This window comes from Cryptomeria japonica, chromosome 6 (genome assembly GCF_030272615.1).
Source record: "Cryptomeria japonica chromosome 6, Sugi_1.0, whole genome shotgun sequence".
In the NCBI taxonomy this organism is placed as follows: Eukaryota; Viridiplantae; Streptophyta; class Pinopsida; order Cupressales; family Cupressaceae; genus Cryptomeria; species Cryptomeria japonica.
In genome coordinates this window covers 482,503,237-482,526,941 of record NC_081410.1, presented here as the reverse complement: position 1 = coordinate 482,526,941, position 23,705 = coordinate 482,503,237, and the positions used below count along the sequence as shown (strand labels likewise).

Genomic DNA, 23,705 nt, shown 5'->3' with positions numbered 1-23,705 from the left:
GACCATTACCAAACCATTCCAACTTTTAGGCAAAGAAGATAATATCAGGAGAGCCCTAATTTCTTCATCAAAATTTACCTTTAGAGAAGACAACTGACCGATAATCGTATTAAACTCATTTAAATGATATGTCACAGATCCACCTTCAACCATCTTCAGATTAAATAAACGCTTCATGAGAAATACCTTATTTGAGGGTGAGGGTTTTTCATATAATTTAGCCAATGCCGACATCAATTTTGCAGTCGTTGTTGCTTTTGTTATATTGAATGCTATAGACGGTGCCAGGCACAACCAAATGGTTCCTAGTGCCTTTCTGTCCAAAATATTCCAATCCTCATCACTCATTGTGCCTTTCTTTGTTGTTCCTTCCAACGACCTCCATAAATCCTTTTGATAGAGATAATCCTCCATCTGCATCTTCCATAACTGATAGTTTTGCCCATTGAATCTTTCTAACTTCAATTTACCCTCATCCACCATTGCTGCCACTTAACGGCGAGACTCCCACTCAACTATGAGATCTTCCTGCAGACGATAATCAAACACAACCAACTTTGATACCACTTGTTAGGAATTGCATCCAAAAAATATCAATTATATGTAGATAAATATTAAACATAGGAATAAAAACACAGAAATAATAACAACGAAGAGACAATATTCAATGTGGTTCACCCAATCTCGGGCTACATCCACCAAACAAAGAGTCTAATATTATTATCCAATAAATCAAAAACCGATTACCACCAACAATCCCTTGCAACTCAATACCACTGCAAAATGCTATAGATTTATCTACAGTAAACTCTAACCCTTATCTTTTTTATCAAGACTTATGTCGGTTACAAAATTAGGGTTACAACATGTCAGCCAATAGAAAAATAACATCTGATGCCTTTATAAAATAATAAAAGTTTTTTTGGCCTCGCAAGGCGCCTACCCCTTGACCTCGCCCTGTGCACCTGCCCCTTGACCCTACCTTGGGGGCGCTGTCCCCAAACCCTCGTCAAAAAATATGGGGGGAAACAACGTCGATAGAAGTAGGGAAAGTTTAACCTTAGAGTCTGATTAGGTTCCATATAACAACATCTTCTTTATCAACAAGTTGTATATAAATATCCTTAGCTTTAACACTAGGAAGAAAAGATCCATCGGGCCATTTATATTGGGTAAATCTTTCTTCATTACTATCACACTCTTTGGGAAGGGAAAGAACAACACATGCCTCCCTCATCATAGGAAATGTTCTCCATTCATATTGAGGTACATCAAACTCAAAGCATATTTCATTCCATGAAACTAAGTGTCCATCATTCAAGATATCGCTAAAACACTTAATCCCGTTAGTTACTCAACTCCTAGTCGAGTAGCCCTGAATTAGTGCAAGGGGTTTGCCATTTTGATAGATATTCCACTAGATTGACTATTCTCCACGAACTTTCTTATCTACACTAATAATATTGTTGTGTGAAATCAGGTGCCTAACACCTTCCTAGGATTTCCATAGTGCTTTAAAAGCCATGGATCCGACAGGCTTGATAGCAAACTGCTCAACTCTCAAATCATTGAGGGGTAGGGACTTCCAAGCAAATGCTTAGGAACATACATGGAGATGTTGTGCCTTACAAGGACCTTCCAAGGCTCCATTCCTTGTAAGGCCTTAAAGATCCATTTAGCAGCAAGAGACATACCTTGTAACCTAAGGTCCTTTAATCTAAGACCCCCTTTATTCTTGCTCATTGTACACCACATCCATTTAACAACATGCTTCTTTTTATTACCTTTTCCATCAGACCATAGAAAGTCCCTAATTTTCTTTTGAATATGATTTAACTGATAATTGTTAAATAACGATGCAAAAGTGTAATAGATATTGTACGAGGACAAGTTTTTCTGACATACTTGTATCCTGCTTGCAAATTTATTATTATTTTCTCTAAAACAGTAGGATTGTTGAAGATCTTAATGCAATTTTATTATGTTCTCTTAGTTATGAAATCTCAAAAAATTGTTTCCAAAATATTTTATGAGGTGAATTATTTTTTTACATTAAACTTGTTGAATATTCTTCTTCTTCTTCTTCTTCTTTTTGGTAATGGGCTGAAGCCGAATTGCTTTTGACTAGAGCTCTGAACCAGTGAGGCCACATTTTTGAGGGGCCTCATCCTCATATTTGTTCGACATTAACACCCTTATATCTCCTTGTGTCGTCTTGTCTTCCACGCCCACACATCACCTTATCTCTCAATTGCTTGTGTGTGAGACACATGGGGCTCGAGCAAACTCGAACCCAAGACCTCCCATGTAGAAGGCTCACAACTAACCATTGTGTTGTGGGGTCATCCCCCTTCTTATTTTAAAATTTGATAGCATATAAATGTTCAGAATATTTTACTTTGAAATGAGACATTTTGTGGGTGATTCATATAATCTTCTCCATCTTTTAAATATTTTTTCATAAAAGCAAAGGGAACAACCATCAATACAAATATTCACAATTTAAAACATTACAGATCTTTCCTTCAATTAATTATAAACAAATATGTTTAATATTAATATTTTTTAAATGTTTCAAAACATATTGTATGCATGTCAAAGTTTACAAAATTATACAAACCCTTAACATATCAATTCAAATATACTTTTCCATTGACGTAATCCTTACACCCCCTTCCTGTGCAAATGCTAGTAACTAGTAGTTGCACCTTGGTGTGCAATGGGTATGTTGAATAGGTGCAGAAGGTCAATTAAAAAAACTGGTCCTTTTTTGCATAAATTTGTGCAGTACATGAGGTAAATGAGGTAAATTGGTAAAGGTCAATTATAAAATGTTGTTGTTTATGCAATAATGGTCCCAATAAAGAAGTGATAGATTCAAATTAATTGTGCATTCATTTAAATGTTTCAAAAAATATAATATGCATGTCAAAATTGTACTACAAAATTGAAAAGACCCTTAATATATCAATTTAAATATACTTTTCTATCGACATAATCCTTACACACCCTTCATGCCCTTCATGTGCAAATGCTAGTAATAATAATTTCTCATCTATTCAAGAGAAAACCTTCTATCCGATTCTATGCTCTTGCAGTGAAATATGTTATTTAAAAGGGCCCCCCATCATTGGGTGAAGTATAAGAAAAGTATATGCCCGACGGTTAATACAATTTTACCGTCTATATAAAGCTACAGTTTGACAACAGACAGGAAATGCTGTCCGTAGACATCAGACTAGTCTCCATAGATTTCTAGAACGATAGAGAACAGGCGGAGAGCTTTTTTTGTCAAAACAATTTCTAAATCAAAATCCATACAATTCATATGCATTGATTACATTGAAATTCTCCTTTTGCCCGAGGAAGAGGGGAAACAAATAAAACGCTCTGAATTTGCAGCATGAGATCCAACATTGTTTCAGAGGTTAGTTCATAAAAATTCCAAGGTTTCTTTTGGTTATATATCTGATTTTTCAATTAGTAATGATTTTTGTCGAAAAATGGTTCCGAATTCGTATTTTATTAATAGGTCTTACCAGCTATGGTTACTACTTGCATTATACGATTAAATTCCCAGTTGAATGTGTTTCCCTCTTATTCTCTTTTGAATAAAAAATTAATGGCGGAACATGTTCTACTTTGTTTAAGTTTGCAGATGTTTCTACGTGTAGCCAGTCTTAGACAACAAAAGTTTTGGTAATTCTTGATTTTTTCTTCAGATCCCTGTTCTGAATAGTTTTGTTCGGACTTTTCTTTGCCTTCTAATTTTCATTTTTTAATTTGATTGGTAAATTTGACTTCTTCGGTGTCATTGGACTTGGATCCCACAATTGAAGGGTATCTCTCATCAAGTTCACCCAAATTCGCCTAGCACTTACCTTTGGCTTCATTGGTTGGGGTATGCCACCCTTAGAATTGGATGTGATAGTATACTCAGTTGAACATTTGACACTTACAGATTTTGGATGTGGTAGTTTATCCAATTCAACATTTAACATGTAGATTCAATTGAACATTTAAAATGTAGTACGTCTCCTGTTTCTCCATTATGAAAGCCTTGATGATTTACCACATGGTCTCATACCATTAGACCATTCTTCTCACTTTTTAGTTTTTAATTTCTAACTTTTTCTCTAAAATTCTAAATCAATCAGAGTTATTCTGGTTCCTTCGACTCTAAAGAAAAAAGGAAGCTAATCTTATAGAGTTTTTTTGTAAGCACTAAACCCTAACACGGTAGGAAGTTTTTATAAGATAACAGGAACCCTGGCCTCAGGTCCGTGTAATGCATATTTAGTATATGCTAGTATAAATATTTGCACAAGCTATATTCTGAATCAATTGATCCTAGAATAGTAGTGCGAAGATTATGAGACGTGGACTAGGCAAGGTTAGCACATCAGAATTTTTTTCTAAAATTGGCATGTTAAAAACAAATGAAATATAGGATATTTTACAAAAATAATTTCTTTGTTTTCAGCTTAAATTACAATTGATAGTGATTGTGCCTGTAATCCGTCAGCAGCTGTAAATTCTTTCCATAGTCTCTTTCGTTCTTGTCCTGCATAGTGAAAAACATGGAATATAAGGTGGATTTGCAAGGATTGTTTTTCTCTTGAGTTTGATCGTGAGTTTGATACCTAAAGATGACAAAACAAGTTCCTTCATTCCACAGCAGGCCCGGGAGGCATGTTGAATGGAACAACTGATTTTTTTTGTTTGTTTGTTTTAGACCCACCCCATTTTGGCAAGGTTTTTAGCGAGTTATGGTGAGTGTGGGTGATTATTTTTAATCTTTTTCAAGGTTTGTTTTTCACAAACTTAGTGAATTTTGTTACTATGCTGTTGGTGGTGATTTGCCGACATAAGAATAAAACTTGTTTTGTTAAGTTAATTGGCCATGTGGGGTTCGCGTAGGGGCTAGTTGGCAGTTGGCGACAGTTGGTATCTATGCTATGGTGTAATGTCCCCTTCTCACTGATGTTCTTTCAGAGGTCCATTAGCCTATTCCTGAGACCCGTAGGCTAGGTGGAATGAGTAATCAGGGTCTAGCATCGATGAAACGAAGACTTACTATTTTTAGTAAGTCAAGGGATGACCGTTCTGGTGCCATTGTCCGACCGAACACTCCTTGCTTTGCCTCTGGACGCGATGATCATATTTTTCTGAGCATTAATTCTTGACTTACTATTTTTAGTAAGTGGCTGGGTGGCACATTTCTATTTTTGGCAGTAGTCAGGGGTTTGAATTCTGCAGCAGTTTGTGGTCGTCTGGGTTCAGTTTCATCTTGGAGGTGATAATAATCAGTGCGGGAGATATTTGCAACATAATTAAATATTATTTCCTTTCCTAAGGTTAATATTTAATTAATCTATTTATTGGATGCTGGTTTATTAAATTTGGGATTAATGCCTGTTTAATCCTAAGTTTGGGCGAAATTCAATTATTTTATGGGATGTGAAATGTTTTTTTTAAAAGGGATATTATTTCACTTTACATCGCCATTTTGTGCCTAAGTGTCCAACGTGGGTCCTCCCCTCTCTTGGGCGTGACTTTTGACTTAGGGAGTTGGGCGCTACTCTTGGGTCCACATGAAAGTGGAATGAAATTCAAATGCAAGCGTGGAATTTGGAGGGATGTCATTTGGATTTGAAGAATGAAGTTATAAATATGAGGCTTGGGTTCCCATTTGCACCATCTTGAAAATCTGTAATGTTATGCTGCCGGATTGGCGACAGAACTTGAGGCTTCGGAGTGCGTCTCCCTAGTGCTACCCGGTTTCGTACTTGAAATACAGTACCTAGCTGTGCCTTGTATTCTCCTATCGCTTTCAGAGCTTTGCCATAGACATCTTGGTGTTGCAACAATTCTGGACTTGCTGGTTTTGCCTGTGGCTGAAACACATTTTTGCTCACATCTCTCTGTTGGAGCGTCTGATAGTTATGGGTATTATTCCTATCTTCCTTCCCAGCACTGGCAAATAAGTTTGTAAGTTTTTAGCACATTTGTTTGAGTATTGATTTAATTATGCAAAATCGAAATTCCTAGTCTAGGCGTGGGTTTTTTGGGTTGCATTGGGATGCGTGCAAAATAAAAAGAGGGTTGTTTGGGGTGTGGCTGTGATTGGTTGTCATTGTATTGGATGTATGGTGGGATTGGGCTTGATTTGAGTCAATTCGGGTAAGAATTGAGTGAGTTATGAGTATTTTCATGTTTTCATGGGCTGCTGGAACTGTACTTTCAGCCTGCAGAGCAGTGTAACAGAAAATTACAGTATTGTGTAGAAATCTGCAGTTAATCTTCTCATCTCATCTCCATATTGTAAGGATTGTTTCAGTAGTACTGAGCATCCCATTCTATCTGCTTATTTTGTAATTCCCACTGCATAAGTGGAAGAGGCTGGCTTGCCGCCTTCTCAGTTTTGTAATTCAGTTTTCTTTGATAAATAGTCCTCCCGCTGAAATATGCGGTAGAGTGATGTTTTAATGTAATGTCCTCCCGCTGAATAAGTGGTCGAGTGATAAAGTTCAATGTTTTGGTCCTCCCGCTGAAATATGCGGTAGAGTGATTGTTAATGTAATGTCCTCCCGCTGAAATACGCGGTAGAGTGATTGAACTTCTATTTCTTGTAATAGTTCCCTTGGTCGGTTTACCGCCAAGAAGTTTAGTTTCTATCCTGCTGGATAAGCAGAAGGGGATGGCTTGCCACCCATGCAGTTGTAATGTTCAGTTTGTTTATTGATGCTGACGATCCTCGAAACACCGTATGCTCTCACCCTCCCAGTCTGGGCTCTCGGTGAACAAAAGGTGTAAGGGTTCCCTTTAGTTGTTTTGCTTATTACTCTAACCTTAACGGGTAATTGTTGTGGATGAATTGCTATTGGCCTGAAAAAACAAAAAAAAAAATTAGTGGGATATTACATATGGTGTAACTTGTAAGGGAACCCCGGCAGTATTGATTATTGTACATCCATTTTGCATGCTGCAATAAAAATATATCATTCTGGCCATATTGTGAATTCTGTTTATGTTCTGTGAATTACTTTATGAATAATATCTATCTACTTCCATTCTGTTTACCCTGTATTCTAATTTGACACTGTAGCGGTAAACATATGCTCCAGTTCCATTTAAGGACAATTCCACATGTTAAAATATGTTCAGATTGCTTCCTCTTCAAATATTATTTGAACTCCCATTGTTCTGATAAGTCAAAGAGAATATTATTATATATAATGAACATGGTATTATTATCGTTACATATAGGTAAAATGGTGTAAACTAGGCATAAATATGATCATTTGTTGCCACCTCAACAACCAACCTTTAAATATCGGTGAGAGTGCTCCCTGTACTTGTGTGGTTGCTATGTTCAACTTGAACTGGTGCATGGTTGGAGTTAATAGGTGTATGAAACAAGGTGGAGGTTATAAGATGAATTGAAACAAGGGGTGTCACATATTCCAGGAGGTGTGCTGATTAATAAAACTGAGTTTATTTATCCTCGTAGGTGTTCTAAAGGGGTTCACCTATTAAAAGTCTACAAAACAAGGCCTAGAATATAAGGTCATTTGGAACAAGGGGGGTTTTCATATGCTCAGAAGGTGTGCATAATGGAACAAACGAGTTGTTTTGTGTTTTTCCAGACTTATGATATTTTGTGTAGTTTTATAGCTTGTGATGGTGATTATGAACAATTTTTTTTTTTTTTTCAAATGAGTTCTTGGAGGCAAATTGAGGTTTTCAAATACTTGGCGAGTTTTTTTGCTATGCTCTTGTATCAGTTAAAGAAAATTCCATATGTCAAAATGTGTTCAGAATGTTGCCTCTAAAAATAATTTTTTTAATTCCCTTTTGTTCTTATAGTATGAAGAGAATATTATTATATACAGAGAACACACTATTATTATTTTTAGCTGAAACAAGAAGGCATTTATAGGGACCCCGACCCTTGGAAAAATGTTCCTGTGGGATTTTTGGCATGGGCATGCCACTAACTCGCTACAAAAATAATTTTTCTATTTGCTAAAAAATCAGTTGTTTAATTGGCTTCCCTATAGCACCAAGAGTTTTCTCATCCAAGTAATTGTAATTGACTTTGATTGGATTGATTGGATTTTGTTAATTTGAGAAGAGAAAAAAAAAACTTTATTGTTTATGATCATTTATTGGAATAAAATTCCAAGATCTCTCTGCACTGATAAAAGATCCCATCTTTTGAATTCTCTTGCTTTTTGCCTAGGTAATTTGAGCATTATGTATTTTGCTTTTTTTTTCCAATACTACTGACTAGCATGTATTTTGCTTGAATATTCCAGGCAAGTCTGTCGACCAGAATCGGACAATGGTGGGGGGGAGTTCCTTTCATTACCTCAGGATTGGTGATTGTGTGTGGGATCATTTACTTGATATGCCTGCTGATTGGATATGATTCCTATTATGAGATTTGTCTCTGGCCAGCAGAGGTAATTTCAAAATTTCAAGGTAAGCATTGTCTTCACATTGTGCTTTTGGATATGGCATATATGAAATTATCATCTCTACGTTGTCTGTAATCCAGCCTCACTTGATATTCCTTAGCTTTGGTGCAATGGAAGATTGGACAGATTAGACCTTTTTTTACATTGAATTTAGATTAAATATCACTAAAATCTTATCAGGGTTGCAGATGATTCCTTAAATTGGAACTATATGTCACTAAAATTCTACTGGGATTCCAGATCCACTAAACATTTTTGGAATATCAACTTGGATCATTAATAAATATCTATGTAAATTACCATGTATCTGGTTGCATGGTTATCAATTTCAAAAAGTTAAGTTTACATCAAAACTTTACAAAGCTAGGAAAGTCTGGACAAATTAGGTACACAATACATTAAAATGCTTGCAGGAAAATAATATATTGATGCTAAAATTTGAAGAAGAGCAGACAAAATATCACATACTCAAAGCTACAGGATTTGATCCTCAAAATCTAGAAATGTGCATCCTATGCCAAGATAATAAGATTTGTAATTTTGCAGTTTGAATGCCAAGTTCACCAAATGTTGCTGTCTTAAGGCATGATGGGTAGAAAGTTTTTTCAGTCATTGTTTCAAATCTGACTGTTATGTTTTCCTCTACGAACTGAGCTACTACTGAACTTGAGTTTCCTAAAGTAAATTGAATTCAGAAGATTGTGGTTTTGGTCTGGTGGATGTGGTAAATATGCAATGGTATGGTGGCTTTTCTGTGGCATGTAGAAAGTGAATTTACCATTTTTGGATAGCTTTTAATAATAAATACGTTATAATGTGAGACATTATCAAAATTAACATGAGGTCCCAAGTTTGAATCCACTGGTTTCCTGGTTTTCCAAATATGACCCACTCAATTTATAAGACCAAATAACCTTAATGGAAAACCTACCTGGAACATTCTAAGCCTCAAAGGATCACAAAAACAACAATTTAATTTAAATAACTTTTTATGTAATGTCCCCTTTTTAGATTTTCTTAGAATTTCTTTTTTTTTTTGTATTTTCTGATTTTCTGAAACAAAATAAGAACTGAAATAGCAAATTTTGACTTGAAAATAACGCTGATCACAACTAGCAAAAACTGAAAATTAATAAACCAAATCCCTCAATGCAAAAGAACAACAATTACGAAACCTTCAGTTGCCATATAACATTTAGAGCTGCACTGAAATATTTATGACAGTATTATTCCTCATCAAAGACCAAATTTGAAACCCATAGAAGCTCATTTCATTCAATTGCAACTGCTTGAAACTATATTTTTTAGAATTACAATAATGTCAAGTCCACTCACAAGATGCCAATGACTGAAATATGTCAAAATGCTAATGGTAGCACCCTGGTATGCTGGTACAGCTGCTGTATGGTTGCAAATCAATGTGGTGATGATGGATTAGACTTTTACAATGCGGCTAGGGCTCGATGTGCAGATCAGCAGCTGGGAATTAGTATCAACAGTAACAATGGCGGCTGGATATGACTGGAATAAGGCCCTCCAATAAGGTAAACCACCAATATGATTAGGCAGTTGGCTGATATAGGGCTGTGGCTGACTGGGAATAATGATTTGAAGGCTGGAAGAGGCTGCGATAGTAGGGAAATGTGGAAATCAACAATAAAAATGTCAAATTATGTCCCAAAATCAGACAGATCTGATATGATGTACCCTTGTGATGATGGCACACAGCAAGAAGGGCCTGGAACGTGCAGATTGTACCAATTGGTGAAGTCTGATTGCCCTCAAAATGGTGTGGAAAATGCCCTAGAGAGGCTAGTACTCCAAAATCAATGATGTAACAACAATAAATACCAGGCGATCAGCTCTAAACTGTTAAGTTTAATGATCAGATTATAAAATTCAGATGTAAGATAATTCAAGCACAATTGCACAGCAAATACCCGAGGAAAACCTTCCAACTTGAAGGTGAAAAACCCAGCAACAAATGTCTTTTACTATATTAGATAAGATAGCAAGATGTCTTTACAAAATCGCTTCACACTTTGAAGCTATACGATTAAATTGCTTCACCCTAGATCGCTGTATATGCAGTCCGAACTGCCAAAGAATGATATATAATCTTCAGTCTGCCTTATATGTTCGATCTGCTGATATGTAATGTTTTTGATCTGCTGATATGTAATGTTTTCGATCTGCTGAAGGAGGAATTGATCTGCTGGAGGATGTCAATCTGCTGATGTATATTATATTCGATCTGCTGAAAGATGTTATCTTCGATGCCTTGTGGAGAGAGAGGAAACTGATCTATATACCCATACGTGGGTGACTCCAAGCAACATGACTTCTACCAAAAGTCGGCTCTTCTCCAATCATCACGTCTTCTCCAAGGATCGAGTCAATGCCAAATAACACGTCTTCATCAAGGGTCGGGTTTATTGCAAACAACACGATTTTCCCAAGGGTGGTGAACTTAACAAGTAGTTACATTTCTCTTTAACAAAATGTGTTATCCAATTTGTAAATATAAATGTACAAAGTCGGCATCATATGTATAATAGATTGAATCATATAAATGTCTAAGGCCGATTAGGCCAATTAGACATTTATGTAGTCCATGTTGGCCTGAAGGAATCCAGCCATAGCTACATTATCATTAACACTCCTTAGCTAGGGAGAAATCCTTCTCAATCTCTGTAGTGATATCCACCTTGGCTTCTCCCAGAGGGTGGGTCCATCATGGTTACTCCCATGAATGGAAATGCAAATGAACACAAGTGCTCTTTACGGAATCACTCAACGTGATGTCGTCATCTCATCATGACGTTCACCATGGCTACTCCCAGAGGGTGAATAAACACAAGTGCTAAGTCATGGAGTCTCTCAACATGACATCCACCATGGCTACTCCCAGAGGGTGGAACAAGGGCTTTCACGTCAAACTTCTCTCTCACAGAGAAGAATGCATTAACAAAGGCTTGCACCTCAAACTTCTCTCACAAAGAAGATTGCATTAACAAGGGCTTGCACTTCAAACTTGTCTCACAGAGAAGAATGCATTATAGTACATCTCAAGAAATCACTGATGCTGAGACTCCCTCTCAGCAAGTGCTGCATTCTCCACAACTCCAAGCTTGTCTCAGAAATGCACAAACTTCACTTTGGCAAGGGTCTTGGTGAGAATGTCAGCCGTCTGTTCATCAGTACAAATATATCTCAACTGAACAACATTCCTCTGTACCATATCTCTGATGTAGTGGTATTGGATCTCGACATGTTTTGTTCTGTCATGGAACAACGGATTGATAGATAGCTTCACACAGCTTTGATTGTCACAATGAATGATAGTTGGCTTCAAAGTTTGTCCAAAGAAACTTGCAAGGAGCTTCCGAAGCCACATTGGTTCTCGAGTTGCCACACATGCTGCAATGTATTCTGGCTCGGTTGTGCTTAGAGCTACTGAAGACTGCTTCCTGCTACACCTGGAAATCATAGCAGATCCCAAACTGAAATAACAACCAGAGGTGCTTTTCCGATCAGTAACACTCCCTTCCCAATCAAAATCAGAATAGCTTTGCAGATTCAGGTCCACATTGGAAGAATATTTCAAGCCATATCCAATTGTGCCACACAAGTATCTCAAGATATGCTTGGCTGCAACTAGATGAATTTACCTTGGTTCACACATGAACTGACTAAGTGCACTCACTGCATAGCAAATATCCGGTTTAGTGTTAACTAGATACATCATGGATCCTATCAACTGCCTGTACATAGTAGGATCCACAAGATTTGAACTAGCTACAGATTCCCTCAATTTTTTCAAGTTAGTTTCCATTGGTGTAGACATGGACTTGCAATCTAACATTCCAAATCTCTTCAGGATGCCAATGGTGTATTTTCCTTGACTCAAGATAATCTCATTAGGCCTCTACCACACTTCCAAACCTAGAAAGAAATGCACGAGTCCTAGGTCCTTCATCTCAAATTCTGAAGTCAACTCCTTGCATCTAGGGATAAGATGATCTTCCCCAGTAAGGACTAAGTCATCAACATATAGAACCGAGATCAAAACTTCACCATTGAATACCTTGAAGTATAGATTTGGATCAGCATCATTCTTGCAAAAACCCAAACTCACTAAGTATTTGTCAATCCTTTCATACCATGCACGAGGAGCTTGCTTAAGACCATATAATGCCTTTTTCAATTTGCATACATGAGACTCTTTCCCATGAATCACGAAGCCTTCAGGTTGCTCAATGTAGACCTCTTCTTCAATTGCATCATTGAGAAAAGCTATCTTCACATCAATTTGATGTAGCTTCCATCCCTTAGCTGCTGCAATAGCAATGATGGCCCTGATGGAAGTATACCGAGCAACTGGAGCAAATGTTTCTTCATAGTCTATTCCTTCTTTCTGAGAGAAACCATGGGCCACAAATCTAGCCTTGTACTTCTCAATGCTTCCATCAGCTACATTCTTAATCTTGTACAACCACTTGGAAGATACAACTGACTTTCCTTTAGGTTTAGGTACAATATCCCAAACATCATTTTTAATAATGGATATTCTTCATCCATAACATCTTTCCATACTTGCTGCTTTGAGGCTTCCTCAACATTGGAAGGTTTAGTCTCAATAAGATTACACATCAATGCAACATAGCTAGAGAATCTCTGTGGTCTTTTACTGTCTTTGAATGTGCCTCTAGGAGCCGTGAACTTTTTTGCCTCTTGCATAGTGTTCCTTGCCCAAAGAGGTCTCTTTCGACTCACAACAATATCTCTAGGCCCATTAGTAGGATCCAAAGGTTCAATTGGATCATCATCTGCTACAGGTTCAATAGACTCCTTCTGAATCTTAGGAGAATGATCAATGTCCATGTTTTGAGGAGTCTCATGATCTTCATCATCTATCTCCATGCATGAACCTTTAGATTTTCTGAATGCAACATCTTCCTCAAATGTAACATCTCTGCTCACTTCTATTTGCTTCTGACTGGGAATGTAAATTCGGTAGGCTTTAGAGGTTTCATTACAGCCCACAAATATTCCTCTCTTGCCAGAAGGTTCCAACTTGGTTCTTTTGTATTTGGGTATATGAACATACACTGGACAACCAAAGATCCTCAAGTGACTGACATCAGACTTAATCCCTGAAAAGGCTTCCTATGGAGTCATATTCTGCAATATCTGATGAGGACATCTATTCTGAACATACACTGCTGTTCTAGAAGCTTCTGCCCAAAGAAAGGTTTGAAGGTCTTGACCATGGATCACAGCTTTTGCAGCTTCAACAATGGATCTATTCTTTCTTTTTGCAACCCCATTTTGCTGTGGGTTGTAAGGGACACAAAACTCCCTCTTGATTCCTGCCTTAATACAAAAATCACGAAAGCTACCAGAGGTGTATTCACCTCCATTATCAGACCTTAAAACTTTAATTCTCTTTCCAGATAAGTTTTCTATTTGAGCCTTAAACTCTTTAAATCTACCTAGGACTTCATCAGATTCTTTAGACCTTAAGAAATAAATTCAAGTCTTCCTAGAGTAGTCATCTATGAAGTTACATGATACAAAAATCTACTTAGGGATGCTATTGACATTGGACCACATAAATCAGAATGTACAAGATCTAAAATTTATTTTGATCTACTTTCACTGCTATGAAATGGACTCTTAGTATTTTTACCCATAGCACAACCTTTACAAGTACCATCATGTACATGACTAAGTTTAGGAATACCTATAACCATCTTCTCCAATGATGGAAGAGCCCTGAAATGTAGATGCCCAAGTCTTCTATGCCATAGATCGCTGGAATTGGAAGAGTCATGTAGAAGAGCTTGAACTGGATGAGTGGAAAGCTTGTACAAACTCTCGTGTCGATTCCCAATCACACGTGCAGTCTTGATGCTGGAGTTCTTTGGCCATGCAAGAACTCTCCCTTCTAAAAATGCTATTTGATAACCTTTATCCTCCAAGACTGATATAGATACGAGTTTCCTCTTGATTCCTGGCACGAATAAGACATCACTTAGATGAAGAGAAATTCCAGATTCTAGGTTGAGTGATGTAGCACCAAATCCTTTCACTGAATAGCGTGCATCATCTCCAACGATCACTTGGAGATTAGACTCCCTTTCCACTAAATCCAAAAGATGTTCTCGATAGCTTGTGATGTGTCGAGAAGCTCCACTATCAATTAGCCAAGTGTTACTATCCATGGGAACATTACTTGATAAGGTAGATATGAAGAGGAATCCATTAGAGTTGTCTTCTGCTTCCTTTTGAGTTGAGACTTCATTAATGTTTGCCATTTGTTGCTTAGGCCTTGTCAAACAATCTCTCGGATAGTGACCAAACTTGTCACATCTAAAGCACTGAATGTGAGAAAGATCTTTGTTTTTTTTCTTTGAATCAGGTGCAGAATCTAATCTTTGATCCCTATTCCTTTTGAAGTTGCCTTTCTTCCAATTTCTTCCTTTCTTGGTAGATTGAGTGGCAAGAACATGAGTGTCTTAATTTTGAGAAACTTTGACAATTCCCCTTGCAGCCAATCTAGATTCTTCTTGGATGCAATCAGCACGGAGACGATCAAACTTTGGATCTCCCTCTTATACTTTGAATATATGGTTCCCAAGAATGAGAAGGCCATTTTATGCCAACATGACAAGATCTTTGTCTACCACTATGTCTCCAATAGTGCTTAGTTGATCCCTTAGTTCTGAGATCTTCATGAAGAATGACATGACTGATTCTCCTTTTGCCATCTTGACTTGATGAAGTTGTTGTCTCAATGCAAGAGCCCCACTTGTGTTGTTCATCTCATATAGGCCTTCCAAGGTCTTGAACATGTCTCTTGCAGTTGTCATCTTGGAAATGAGAGGCACCAAGTGATCCCTCACTGAGTCAATCAATATCTTTTTCGCTTTTATGGCATTCTTCTTGAATTGAAGTTTCTCCTCTTGATCTTTTGGCTTAGATAATTCTTTTTCCTCCACAAACTGAAGAAGATCATTTTCTTCAAGTGCAATAAGCACTCTAAACTTCCACGAAGTGAAGTTTGATGCGCCGTCAAGCCTATCCTTGACTTTAAGTCCATTCACCATTTTCGCTTGTAAGGAACTTTTCCTTAGAATAAGAATAAATCATTGCTTATAGAAAAATCTGATCACAATCTACTTCACTGTGGCTCTGATACCTTGTTAAGTTTAATGATCAGATTATAAAATTCAGATGTAAGATAATTCCAACACAATTGCACAACATATACCCTGGGAAAACCTTCCAACTTGAAGGTGAAAAACCCAACAACAAATGTCTTTTACTATATTAGATAAGATAGCAAGATGTCTTTACAAAATCGCTTCACACTTTGAAGCTATATGATTAAATTGCTTCACCCTAGATCACTGTATATGCAGTCTGAACTGCCAAAGAATGATATATAATCTTCAGTCTGCCTTATATGTTCGATCTGTTGATATGTAATGTTTTCGATCAGCTGGAGGATGTCAATCTGCTGATGTATATTATATTCGATCTGCTGAAAGATGTTATCTTCGATGCCTTGTGGAGAGAGAGGAAACCGATCTATATACCCATACGTGGGTGACTCCAAGCAACACGACTTCTACCAAAAGTCGGCTCCTCTCCAATCATCACGTCTTCTCCAAGGATCGAGTCAATGCCAAATAACACGTCTTCATCAAGGGTCGGGTTTATTGCAAACAACACGATTTTCCCAAGGGTGGCAAAGTTACATTTTTCTTTAACAAAACGTGTTATCCAATTTGCAAATATAAATGTACAAAGTCGGCATCATATGTATAATAGATTGAATCATATAAATGTCTAAGGCCGATTAGGCCAATTAGACATTTATGTTGTCTATGTCGGCCTGAAGGAATCCGGCCATAGCTACATTATCATTATCACAAACAGCAACAAAATTGTGTGCAAAGCCTAAAACTATCAATAAATGTTGATGGTGCTTCACTTTGATGTGGCGCATAAGATTTAGAGGTGGAATGAAGATAGAGGAACAACAATAACTCTCAAAATCAGCAATAAAACCCTCCAAAATCACAAACACCAAAATTTGCTCGCAAATTCAATCACCTAAATCTGAAAATGTGTATAAAGGTTGCCAAAAATCAGTTTACATGCAATTCTCAGGTGGACTTGCTCCAAGGGAGATGAGGGGTTTCATCCCCAAATTAGTTGATGGAAATCCAAGAGGGTTTTTGTCCTCCAAGATCTCTAATATGCCAAGAGTTTTTGTTTTTGATTGTGAAATTGAACACAATGCTCAATTTTCTGGAATGTTGGATTACAAAATGAAGACAAAATGAATTACAGCACCATCTTATAAAGTCTCCAATTTGGCCCCTTGAATTAAAATTTCCCTTCGAGAGTATTTAGAAATACTTTTTTAATATTAGTGTTTCAAAATACCTTTTTTTTGCCACAACATTCTATACCTTGCCAATAGTTTCCCTGGGCCTGAAACTGTTGGTGTTGAAAATAAGCCACACCCGGACCGACAATGGACTGGTCCAAGAGGGGCCAGTAGCTCAGTGGTAGAGCACTCCAGCAGCGTATGGAAGGTCCTAGGTTCGAGTCCTAGCTGGTCAATGTCTCAACATGGTATCAGAGCCAGGTCTAGGCTAGGAGCCCCAATCACACGAGAGGTGTGACTTAAGGGGGGTGTTGGTGTTGAAAATAAGCCACACCCGGACCGACAATGGACTGGTCCAAGAGGGGCCAGTAGCTTAGTGGTAGAGCACTCCAGCAGCGTATGGAAGGTCCTAGGTTCGAGTCCTAGCTGGTTAATGTCTCAACAGAAACATTGTCTTGTCCTCAAGACAACCTAGTGAGATCACTTGTAACTTTTATGCATAATGGTCAATCGTGATGGCCTTTCCTTGTATGGATCATTATTTGTGCGGGTGGAAATTTGTACTACACCTCTTTGTTTTCGTGACATGTTTCCTTTTTATTTGTGTCTTTGCCCTTATTGTTTACTTTTGGGGTTATATTCTCTGAAACCTCTTTACTCTGCTTCCTATCTTACTTGCAAATTAAGGGAAGTGTCTTCATCTTTACCTTAATTTTATCAACAAATTGAAGTTGGTATGGCCTTTTCCTTTGAATTGTTATATCTCTAGTGATCAACATTATATATTTTTTTCCGCTTACACCTTTATGTTCCTTGGTTCCTTTTCCATCTCTTCTAGACCGGTTGTTTCTATGTGTAAAGGATGAATTTAAAATGCTTTTTTTTTATCGGTAATGCTTTTGACTAGAGCTATGAACTAGTGAGGCCACATTTATGAGGGACCTCATCCTCAAAGATGGTTGGCATTACCACCCTTATTTCTTCTCTGCCGTCCTAATGCTTACTCCATCTCCTACTTTCCATTATCGCTTCGTTACCCTTATCTCTCCCTGCTGGCCTCTCCGTATTTCTCTAACCTTATCTCTCCATTCTTGAGCTCCTCCTTATCACTCCACATCTCCTTATCTCTCCATCACACAGAGCTTGAGCACCTCCTTATCATTCCTTTCGATCTACTTATCACTCCACATCTACGCTACCGCCCCTTATCACTCCTGCCTGCACCTACTGGTCACCTTTTCACGTCCTTCCTCCGTCACGTGTGGGCCCATTCTCCTATGCATGTGCCTGCCCTTGTTGCCGATGCCGATCTCCTACTGCCGACGACTCGCAACCATCCGCTTTCTACCATTGATTCACCATCTATGTTCTATGTCAATCATCTTCGAATTGGCCTTGGTGGGAGTCAAACTAAGGACCCATTATCTGAGTTTTTGTCGATATTTTCCTGATTTTTTCAAAAAATCTTATACTTTTGGTTTGCCGATTTTTTCCCCAAACATTTTTTGCTGCTATGAAACCACCAACAAAATCCAGTAGGAAAGATCTGTCACATTTGAAATGGATGTCCTCTATGAAGGTACTTGTCCCTACAAAGCCCTTGGTTGAACAAAGTCCAAAATATCTGAATCCTGTTATCAAATCTCCAAAACATGAATGAACGAAACGAGCTCAATGGGTCTATTTATTCACCTTTAAATCCCACACCTGAATTAGGGTTAATTGTTTTTTCAAATTAAAAACCCCTTGTCTCCCATGTAGCTGGCCCCCTTATATAGCCATGTAAATTATCTTTTTAAAACATCATCTTATATCTCCTAGGCGCCACCATATAAAGTCACTTTATAAATTTAAATAATGTTAATTTAACTTTAATACATTAACATTAATTAAAACAATATCTGTGGAGATTATTAAACGCCAAAATAACATCATTAAATGCAATCACCAACTAATTGCAAAGTAGACTCACAACCAAGTCGGTACTCCAGTTGTCACCTACTAAAAATGGTAAAACAGACTAATTATCTGAAATTGCTCTAGAAACTGTAATAATGCAAATCTTACCAAAGTGAGCTCAAAGCAACCCCTGTTAATGCTAGATTTGCTGGGCTGAATGGTCACCAAGTTCCCAAGAGTTCCCTAATCCTAACTCATTAGCCTATGGGAACTCGCTGAATAGGCTAATGGTCATTAAGCTGTAAGTGCTTAGGAAGGGGACATTACAACAATGGTTAAGGCAACAATATGAGCATTCTGTAAGATAATAAGGTGAAATGGCGCAAGAAAGATCTTCTACAGTTGATTTAGTAAAAACATTTGCCAAAAAAAAAGTGGGTTAGGAAGAAGAAATTAAGGAAGAAGATTTCTCAAAAGAACTAAATGAAAATAAAGGAAAAAATATAAGTCTGTTAAAGTAGAGACAAAAGTAGGAATAAAATATTTTGATGGACAAATAAACTCAGAATTCCTGAATTTTTGGATCACACACTGTAAGTGTATGTAAGTGTGCACAAAATAAGTAGGCACAACGAATTTGCTTTGCACACCTCAAAATGGAGGGTCATGCATAAATATTTGGTGACAAACATATGTTAAGAATTGTGAAAAGAGAAATATAAGCATATTGTTAACAAATGAGAAGAATTTAAGGAATAATTTTTATCCCATGGGGCATAAGGTGGAACAAAATATCAAATGGATGTACTATAAACAACAAAGTGGTCAAAGTGTATTGGATTACATTACAAATTTTCGTTGGCAAGCCATGACAAAAAATATGGATTTAGATGAGGAGAACACGATGACAAAGTATCTCAGCAGGCTCCATTCCCACATCCAAAGAAGTTCAGTCACTATTAATAAAGGGACTTGAATGAGGGATGTGTCCAAGCTTACTACATGGAGGAGAAGAAGTATGAATGTGAGCCTAAAGGTAAAAATTAAAGTAATTAAAAGGCAATTAAAGATAATATTATTGTGCAAAAAGAGGATTAAAAAGACGAATAATCATTGTAGTCATTGTAAGATATATGGACATGCAAATTGAAAATGTTGGAAGCTTCATCTTGAATTACATCCTAAAAATAAGAATGAGGGGAAAGAAAAATCTGAAACTAAGAAATCTATCATAAACATTCAGGATGATAAGTATTGAAATAGAGGATAGTTTGGATATAGATCCGCTAATGTAATAGTTGAACTTGAAGACATGAACAAAATTTTTGTTTTGAAGTTACAAGTTATGAAGGCTTGAGTGAATAAATGTGTAGATCTTGGCTCACAATGTCATGTCCCCTTTCTAGAGTGGACATCAGAGACGGAGGAGTTGGCCTATCATTGGAGTCTCGTAGGCTAGCAGAGGTTGATTGGGACTCATTCGGTGCATATAGTGATTGGATTTTGGCTTTACAGGCAGTTTGGAGCCAGTTTGGAGCAGTTCCTAGATTTTAGGGGGTATCCCTAAATTTTAGGAGGTCGTGACAGTTGCCAGTCGTGAGGTTATTCATGACCTTTTAGATGGTTTCAGTTTCAAAGAGATTGGGCTTGTTTCCTAAATTTTAGGAACATCCCTAGATTTTAGGGATGAGACTACTAGTGAATCCTTGATTTCCGACTTCAGTCACAGACAGGTGACAGGATGATTTTAGGGTTTGTAATGTCAGTTGGGCATTTTGTGGCTATTTGGGTTATATTTTTAATATTTCCTAAGTTAGCGTTTAATAATTAAATAAGGCTAAGTTGTTAGCCATTTTGGAGTAATAAGGGGATTTTTGGTCTCATCTGGATGCGCATCCTATTGTGTGATAGCTCGTTGGAAAGATCTTGAAATTCTTTAAATCTTTCTCTTTGGTCTCAGGGCAATTCAGTGAGCGGATTTCTGTCTATGGGGAAAAAGGTCATTTTCTAGTAACATGACCACTTTAAAATAAGAAATTATAACATTTCCACTAGACCACGCCACTTGGAGACAATTAGGGTTCGATTTGCAATTGAGAGGGGTTATAAGGGGATAGGAGCTTCATTCTATGATTATCTTTTACACATTTTACATCTTGGATTTGAGATTTGGCTCTGGAAGAGCTTTTCAGCATCTGGGACGCCAACCCCAATGCCTTGCCTGTTTGGGACGTAACCCCCAATACAGTGGTTTGGATTTGTTTGCAGCTATTAGCATCTTGGAGATTGTACGACATTCTTTCTGGAGGTTCAGCAATTCTGACAGAGTTCAGCGTGGGGTTTGGGGTTTCTAACTAGTTGGGTGTACTTGGCAGCCGTACGGCTGTACCTGGCAGCCACTTTCCTTCCCACGTGCAGCACTTGGAGGGCTGGAATCTTGCCACAACTTCATTCCTAGTTATGTTACTCTTTCAGCATCCAGGTTGGAATTATTCCTGATTGTAATCTTCCTGAAATTATTGGAAATCTTCATCTGGTCAAATATTTGATTTTATATTCAGAAATCTGCCTTGAATCGAATTTGTTTTGGCTGTATATGAACTTCATTTTCAGTACTTTGTTCATGTACTTGTACTTCATTATTTACTTGTTGAAAAATCATCAAAATACAAAAAGAATTCAACCCTTCTGCAACTTCTGTCTATTTTTGAAAGAAAATATTAATAAGCAGGAAAAATCAATTTAAATAAATAAAAATTACAGCAGATTGGTAAAAGAGACCCATCAGGGATCTTTCAGTGGTATCAGAGCTTTGATCTTGCCAGCCTGTTGGGTGAAGATCAAGAGTTCTAATTCAGATTTGAGTTTAGTTTGGTTGAAAATCAAATTGGACATCATGACAAGGTTGTTTAGAAATAAACAAGCAGGAAAAGAATTTGAACAAACACCTTCAAGGAGTTCCAGACAGTCTAAGGGTACAACTCCTTCAACAAGTACAAGGAGAAGGTCTGCTGCCAAGACATTCAATGATATAGTTATGAACAACTATGATAAGTATTGCTCTCTTCCTAAAAAGATACGTGACCACCTTTCCTTCACACAATTCATGGGTGTACCAGTTGAAGATGACTTGATGTTTTCAAGTCCACGTCATCAACCAAGAACAAAACAAGAGTCAATTGAGAGCAAGGGAAGCAAAGGAAGAGGAGCAGATATGATGTTTACCAGTGAGATTGGTAGGAAACTATTTGAAGATTTTGAGAGACATGTAGATCCAATTGGTGCCTCTTTGGTTGGTTACAACGCTGTCCCATCATTTTTGGTGGAAGATGTGAAGGAAGAGTTTGTAATTTCAAGCAATACACAAGACATTCATGAGAGGTTTGATGAGTTTTCAGATTGCCCAAAGACTGATTTTGAATCAGCAATTGATGAAGAACATGAGGTTGAAATGGACAGCGTAAGTTTGGATTCATTTGTCACACTACTTCCTCTTCTCAATTGGGAAGACCATGAGGAAAGTCGAAATTTAATGGTGTGTAGTGAATCCAAAGATTTGTCACCACAGTATGATCATAATTCTGAAGTCCATAACAGCAGTGACGTAACTTATCTTCCTCAAGATATGACAGCCTTTGGTCATGAAGAGAATAGAGATTTGCATTCTACATTTGCGGGTGCTTATGGTACAAGCATGGGTTATGCTGATGCAAATAATACAACTCACCATAAGTCTGATTTTGTGTACTTTGGGGCAGCTGATATAAAACATTGCCAAAAGTTGAACGAAGATTGGTTACATAGAGCTGCCCAAGCAAAAACGCTTGCTGCCCAAGCAAGACACCACCTCCAAAGAGTCAAAGAGCGTCACAATCGGTTAGATGACGCAAGGATACAAAGAGAATCATCCATTAGATCTTTATTTCTTCCAAGGGAAGAAAAGGACAGCGAAGATATATTGAATGGAAATAGAAATCAGTTTGATTTTCTGAGTTTGATCAGCAATTTTCCTTCATCTAATGAGTCAAATTTGAAACCTTGCATTGAGAACATTCAAGTTGGGAAGACTAGGTGTGAAGTTTATGAGTTGTTAGGTGGCATTCATAGTGGACCAGCCACTGAAGGTTTATCCATGTTGCAGAACAAAAACATCTACTATTCATTTGTGGACTTGTCACCTCTTTCATATGATAGGGCAGCGATGTACTTATTAATTGGTGACTCAGTTTTCTTAGATGTGATAGTGGGCTATGAAGATCAGCGTGTAAGAGACTATATTTGGTGCATGGCTAAACAATATATTTATTTGGCATCCTCCAATGAAGACATACTAACTTGTGGAGAAATTGGGCAAGTTGCAGCCGCTGATCAAAGGTTTTGGAGAGGTTTCCATCACACTTTGCTTGTTGGAAATTGTCTTATTGATGGGTCCATTTCAACATTGAAGATTGGTGGTATTTATGGTTTCACAGTGGCTATAGAGAGACACGGTATCGACGATGCCTCTTACTATCATTGTCTCTTCATGACAGATGGATGTGGATTTAGTTTTATTTGGGATCCAGGTGTTGATTCATTTGATACAGCGTCTTATAGGGATTATAGTATGTTGCTCCAGATATTAAGATTATATGGCACTTATATCAGAGGAGAGCAGCAGGAGCAGTTTATGTCCTACAGGTGGTTTGTGTGGGATCATGGTATATACATGTGTAGTACCTTCCTTTCGTGGATCCTACATGGGTTGCTTCACTTCAGATGTATAGATGTAGTCGTGGGTGTACAATGGTTGTTGACACTTGGACGGTATGTTTGGAATATCACGAGGATGGAGCTGGAGTTTACCCACTATCCATCTCAGTTTATCGAGCAGAGTGGGACGACAGTTGATCCACAGGTTGATTGTCATCAGATAGCTG

At 37.6% G+C, this 23,705-nt stretch overlaps 1 protein-coding gene across 3 annotated transcripts in view; it reads left to right on the top strand.

Moving 5' to 3' along the window:
- The first annotated feature begins 3,172 nt into the window (after nt 1-3,172).
- The window catches only part of LOC131052782 (rhomboid-like protein 15), an 82,018-nt gene continuing 61,485 nt past the window's right edge, over nt 3,173-23,705 (top strand). For 2 of the 3 annotated variants that reach the window (XR_009107515.2, XM_057987405.2), the window contains exons 1-2: nt 3,178-3,427; nt 8,322-8,487. Coding sequence is in view for 1 of the 3 variants with exons in the window: in XM_057987405.2 (XP_057843388.2) it covers nt 3,404-3,427; nt 8,322-8,487 (190 nt within the window). In the remaining 2 variants the exon portion in view is untranslated. Of the gene's footprint in view, nt 3,428-8,321; nt 8,488-23,705 lie in introns of all 3 variants that reach the window. The other variant, XR_009107516.2, reaches the window with a different exon arrangement.